The sequence below is a fragment of the Echiichthys vipera genome, assembly GCF_963691815.1.
Source record: "Echiichthys vipera genome assembly, chromosome: 11".
Lineage (NCBI taxonomy): Eukaryota > Metazoa > Chordata > Actinopteri > Perciformes > Trachinidae > Echiichthys > Echiichthys vipera.
Window position 1 is genome coordinate 16,721,681 of NC_139836.1, and position 6,815 is coordinate 16,728,495.

At 44.0% G+C, this 6,815-nt stretch overlaps 1 protein-coding gene across 1 annotated transcript; it reads left to right on the forward strand.

Moving 5' to 3' along the window:
- The first annotated feature begins 1,271 nt into the window (after positions 1-1,271).
- Positions 1,272-5,538, forward strand: gdf10a (growth differentiation factor 10a). Its single transcript, XM_083923445.1, has 3 exons — positions 1,272-1,779; positions 3,047-4,167; positions 4,301-5,538. The coding sequence occupies exons 1-3, from the start codon at positions 1,521-1,523 to the stop codon at positions 4,490-4,492; spliced, it is 1,572 nt and encodes a 523-aa protein (XP_083779571.1). The 5' UTR covers positions 1,272-1,520; the 3' UTR covers positions 4,493-5,538.
- The last annotated feature ends 1,277 nt before the right edge of the window (positions 5,539-6,815 follow it).

Consider the following 6,815-nt stretch of genomic DNA (forward strand, 5'->3'; position numbering starts at 1 on the left):
GGTTTACTAGTTTCAATTGAAAAATTGTCCAAATCAATCCTAGCCTCCATATTTTAATGCCCAAAATTGTGCAGTAATCATGTTATTAGTGATTCCGTAGTTACTGCACTTAGGCTTTGCAGGGCAGCATAGAGCAGTCCACTTCAGTCAACTCCTTCATAATGCTCCCCGCTATCACACACACACACACACACACACACACACACACACACACACACACACACACACACACACACACACACACACACACACACACACACACACACACACACACACACACACACACACACACACACACACTTTTTAAACACATCTCCAGAAGAGTCCAGATTTAAGACCTGTCGCTGGTGTGGAACATAGTGAAAAGGAGTATCCTGTGGGGGCCCTTGGGGGCCAGAAAAGTACTATGTAGCTCTGTATGTGTGCTTGTGCGTGCGTCTGTGCATGTGAGTGTAGTGGCAGAGAGTGACCCGAGAGGCCCAGCTAGTTACAGCCTCTCTGCTGGAGACCAACCACTTCCACAAAACAAGCATTGTCGGTACAGAGCTCCAGACACCAGAGACACACACTGGAAACAACGTGTATGTACACACACATACAAAAATACATACACACTAGAGGAAAAAAAAAGTGTGAGTTTGAAAACGGCAATCGTAGCAGAGGTCATGTTCTGTTTGGCATGAATAAAATCACAGTAAGTCCAGATGAAGAGTCACGTCTCACAACTACACCATAGCCATTCACTAGCAAACTCTGTCACACACACACACACACACACACACAAACACACACCACAGTGTACAAAAGGATCACTGTCGCTAACAATAGCCCTTGGGTGGTTGGTCAGACTATTATTGTAGGTGTTTCTATGCTAATTATGTGTGACTGAGAGCATGTCAAAAGCAGTTACTGGAAATAATGTGGTGAGCTGGAAATTGTGAGGTGGAATTACTTTGCCTGCAAAAAAAAAGGCAGTTTGTTGAGTTTCAACAGTGGCATTGTCTGACCATTGCTAAACAAATGAGCACTGCACTGAAACACTGTGCCAAAGCCACTGGATCAATGTTATTACTCTGCCGATGCAAAACAACATAAGATGGACATCATCATCATCATCATCATGGGGGGTGGGGGGGCTCAGCATCATGACCTCCACTTCTGGCTCTGCAGAGACCTCGTTGGCTGATAGGAGTATACGTCAGCACATCTCACCGCTCCAGTATAACCCCCTCAAGCCTCTGGCGGTCACACAGACAGACGCAATTGTAAAAGTAGAAGCTCCAACTGTTGCCCAGACTAACCCGTTCAGCATCCACGTCCCACACAGTCTGACGAAGAGGAGTGAGGCGTCTCACCGAGCACGAAAAGCGGAAAAGTGAGAGGAGAGGTGGAACATTTACGCACAGTGTTTTTTTAGTCTGGATTGTTTTGGCGCGTCTTGAAAGTCCACCTTGGATCGCTTTGGGAATTTTTCTGCACCACTTGGATTTTGATTTTTTTAAATTAATTTCTGCACTTAAATGGCAGCTCTGAGTATGATTTCCTCGCACCTGTTCCTGTTGGTGTTAAACTGCTTCCTGGGTGCCGCATCCGTTAGGATCATGAAAGGCGTCTCTGGGAGCGCACGGGACAGCGTCCTCCAGCCATCGTCGGACCCGTTCTCAGATGACCTGGATCAGGACATGGTCTCCCAGCACATGTACAAGCTGTATGAGAAATACAACAGGGAAAACCGCCTCAGAGAGGGAAATACTGTCAGGGGTTTCAAAGCCAGCCAAGGTGTGTAGACATTGATTAACCTGCCTTCCTTCATGTCTGCTGCAAAATGCAACCATTTAGACTTCATCATGGAACGAAAAAAAGCACGTGCCATTAGTGCAACAGTAATCCGACGTAAAAGGCACAACATAAATGTAGTCAGAAAGCTTTCCTGATCCTCTTCATGGATGGTTATTAAAAGTGCAAGCGCTCAGTGGGGCTGCATGGCTCGACCAGACGCTCTAAATATGTAGGATTGTTTTGGAACAGTCTGAGAATGCATTTAAATGATTTCGCGACGCTGTGGGCAAAATGTTTTGTGGCAGCAGCTGTGAGCCCCTTCTGCTGCGGAGTCTGGTCAATTACCGCAGACAGACGCGCAATATGCGCAAGAATGCATGCGATTCCCTGCGAGCAATGCCCCGCTTCGATACAGTGAAACCTCAGCGCCGGTTACGCGCTGCAAAGGGTCATTGTCTAGGCTTCTACGTTCCTGTAGTGGCTCCAGGACATGTGTGACTCCACATCCTGGAGTCAGGGGGGCTTAAAGCACAGTCGTTCCTCTCTGTCTGATGCTGTTTTTATAAACACAACTCATAGACATTTATATCCCACATAGTTCTCAGATGGCAAATCATAACACGTGTGTATTTTTACAGCAGAGGCTGAGTGTAATCTAAGGAGAGATGTAAGAGAGTTTTCACAACAATGTAAGATCTGTTAAAACAGTTGATTATGTCTTGGTGTCTGGGCAGACAGTGCAGGCTGTATTAGGCTTAAGGGGAAGCTTTAAGAAAAACTGAGGTAAGCATTTCCATATGCAGGCTGAATCCGAGGTAATGTATATCTCTTGAGTCAGTCCATACTTCCGCTGAACTCTAACACAATGAACAATAACTCTGCTGTTGAAGTTAATGTTCATCATGAATATGTAGCTCTGTGCCCACCCTCACTCCGCCCCTGCCAGCCAGATCCCTGTCTGGTTCCTCTTAAGGGCACCTTCTGAGATCCTGCAAAGGCATGAAGCAGTGTACCAGTCACACAGCTCAGTCAGAAAAAAGTTCCACTTCTTAAGATTTTAACCACAGAAGGAGTGCTTTTAGTGCAATTTGATACCCTTTTAAATTTAATATTTAAATGTTTATTATACAAAATCATATTTTTTGTCCAGGATCAGTGGAATTGTTTTAAAATACATTTTAAAAACATCCTTCTGTAGATACATTTTCATTGTCAGGTTGTTCACCTGGCTGAATGCCACTGACTGATTGATTGATTGTCATTGCAGACTCTTCTGACCACAAGACAGTGTACCGACTAAACCTAACAACCCTCCAGGACTCAGAGGTTATCCTCTCTGCCACATTCCACGTCCTGCTCGATCGGCGACCTCATCAAAAACCCTGGTTCTGTAAACGCTTCAAAAGCCTGTCCTGCCGTTCCTCAGCCGTCCACCCTTCTCCGTCCATCAGCCTGCTCGTTCGCTCTGTCGCCTCTGGGTCAGAGGTCAGATCTGGGTCAATGGGGTCACTTCTAGGCAATGTGACCTTCCACCCTCACAGGAGAGGGGTGTGGCAGATGAAAGATGTGACCCAGGTCATAAAGGAGGCACGGGACAAGGGTCATCTCCTGGTGTCAGTGGAGTTGAAACCAGAGGGTGCGCTGTCTGGTAGCAGCCTGCCCTACCTGTTACTGTATGCTAATGACCAAGCCTTGGCAGAACCGAACAGTGTAGCTGCAAGCCTTCAGAGATATGACCCGTTCAACGAGGGAGGGGAGTCCTCGCATTCCTCTCTCAGACCTAACTCCTCACCAGAGACGAAAGGACGTGAGAGAAGGGAAGCAACTCTGCTCTCTGACCCCATTCAGAACAATGAGCTGCCTGAGGTTGACTACAGACCTGATGGCTACAGAAAGGATGACCTTTGGGAGAGCACTTGGTACCTGGCACTCAAACCTAAACCAGGAAAAAAGGAAAAGAAGAGAAAGAGCCAGGAGGAAGGAGCGGAGCAAGGCAGAGGAGCGCATGATAAAGAAGAACCTCAGATTCTCAAGGAAGGAGAAAGAAAATCACAGGGGCTCAAACCCGACAACTCAACCAAGAAAAAAAGCCAAGACAGTCGCGTGTCCACAACCGGTGATGGACCAAAGCATGAGCGGAGAAATGAGGGAAAGGATGGAAAAAAACATAAGGGGAGCGCTAACTCTCAGTCACCTGTTCTAAGTTTTGATGAACAAACGATGCGTAAGGCCAGAAGGAGGCAGTGGGGTGACACCCACCACAGAGGATGCTCCAGGAGGAACCTCAGAGTGGATTTTGCAGACATCGGCTGGAGCGAGTGGGTCATAGCACCCAAGGCCTTTGATGCCTACTACTGCGCTGGTACATGTGGATTCCCCGTGCCCAAGGTAGGAGCACAAACATCTTAGTTGCTGACATTTAGTCCCAGAATGCAGTACCAAGTTATATTGAGTATTGTGTTCTTTTCTCTTCTATTGATTGCCTTCATTCACCTGAACCCTTTCACTCAAACTCTCCCAGGTGGTGAGGCCGTCTAACCACGCAACCATCCAGAGCATAGTCCGCGCCGTCGGGATCATCCCTGGAGTTCCTGAACCCTGCTGTGTCCCGGAAAAGATGAGCTCTCTAGCTGTGCTCTATCAGGATGAATCCAGGAATCCAGTGCTCAAGATCTATCCCAATATGTCCGTCCAGTCCTGCTCCTGCAGATAGGAAGGGGAGGTCATTGGGGGCAGGGGACAAAACAGGGTAGATGGGGAGAGAAACAAAAAAAACAGGACTAATGGAGACAGAAGCATACCTCTGTTTGTTAAGTGGTTTCTTGATGCTGGGAAACAAAGTCACTTTGGCCGTCGTTATTCCTTGAGGAACATAGGCTGTAGAGAAATCACTTCCATCTCTTCTGTCCTGCGGCAGCAGACTTGAAGAGACACATTGTCTGGCATCTGCCTTAGCAAGAACAGAGTCACACATATGTAAAGTCAGGGCTCCACATGTCCAAGAAGCCCCGTTGTTTTGATCCTGTGTTTGAGAGAATATTGAGGATTTCAAGGACTGGAGCATTTTTCCCTTTTATCTAAGAATGTACTCGCTTTTCAAACAGCTCACAGTGTTCATGTTTTCTTTGGACACAAAGGCTAGAAATAAAAGACTTTATCAATGTGTCATCGGGCAGCTTACACAGTCGCATGTAGATGACAGAAACGTATTTCTTCCTTTTTACATGCTGTGTACAGCTGTTCTTACTTTTCATACGCCACATTGTACATACGGGCAATGTTAATTTGTTTGCAAGGCAGGAAGGTTATTGTACATTCTTGCTCTGTATATTTAAAAGAGGAAATATCTAATGGATCATAGAGAGCATCTGGAATTCATTTACACCCACCAACCCCCTCATAACACTTCAAGAATGTTGTAATGAAAGCAGAAATATTTTTCTATTTTGAATGTGAAGTGTTAAAAATAGTTTGTCATGGTTACTAGGTTATGTATTACTGTGTTTTAGATGAGATGGTATTTTGTACGTGTATATTGTTTAAATTATAAAAAGGTAGCCTTCTATAAATTAGAATAAAAAAGTAATTTAATCCAATGTTCTTGCTGGAATATTATTGTTTCATACACTTTGTGTCGTTATTGGTCATTACTGTAAATAGTGTCCAATTCTTTTTTTGCCAAAAACAAATCTAAAAGGGCACCGCTGTTCCAAAATAACGTTGTACAAAAGCAGGAAGGTTCCACTCAGAGATAGCCAACATCCCTTTAAGCCCCTCGAACCCATTATTACCCCACACCAAAGGCTCAGACGTCTGTTGTCCAGCAAATAATGTGGCTGATGCAGCTGCCGTGGATTAATGGTTGATGGAGGAAGGAGGCACGCACCTATTAGGACGTCAGCCACTTGAACTTCAAAACATGGTGCACTTCCCCTTCTTTTACCCCTCCATTCAAAAGCAGAACATTTCCAAGTGCAGGATGTTCTCCTCAAAAGCCTTTTTAAAATAAAACAAAAAAAAAAAAAAAAACTGATTGTTACAGACAGATGATCTCAAACACTTTAACTCAACTGTGTGTCACTTTTATTCATAAGGGGAAGTAGGCGTCCCATGCAGTGCCTAAACAGTGTGACCAACTGACAGTGAAATGACAGAGGGTGCCTTTTGATTATTAACTCGTTACTCTGTGGTTGTTCTGCCCTGAGCCTGAAAAAGTTGGCACAGAGTACCACATCTGTTTGCAACAACAGAATGCTCTGAAGTTTAAGACTGGGCAGTAATTTTGTCTCAAAGACAGAGACATTTAAAACCCATGTGTGTGTGTGGAGGGGGGGGGGGGAGATTGAGCCCTGTGCATTGCTTTGACCATGAGATATACAGACACTAAAGTATTAATCCTCATTGTAAGTTCTTGTATTTTCTTTTCTTACAGCAAACAATCAAAGGCGGTTTAAGGTCTCACCAACGAGAGGACCCTTTAATGTCAAAGTGAAAACACATCTCTACAAATATGACACTGACTTAACAACATTTGGTGCTTGTGTCTTATTATTGGGGGTGAATACCTCTGCATACATGTATTTTTATATATAATTAATTGAGTTCACTTCATATAGATCTGTTTTCACTTTGACTAAAACAGTAGAGTAAAAAGGGAATTTTATCATTTTAACTTGGTAATAAAAGTTTAGCACTCACTGACAAATTGTGCTGCTGTGTTACTGTAACAGATGATGATGATGATGATGATGATGATGATGATGATGATGATGATGATGAGCAGTATCACAAACCTATAGACATTATCTCTAATGCATATTTGAGGATGGCAGAAAGAGACAGAAATGTCGGAAATACCAAATGCATCGTTCTTTTTCCCATTTTACACAAATGTCCAGCAAATACAAACCTTTTTTATTTTTTTTTATTATTATTTTTTTTACGAATGCACTCTTTCTGGGCTCTAAGCTCGATGATGACTGCAATAAAGGTTATTATAAATCATGTTTACATTAATAGATGTTTTAGTTTCAGAG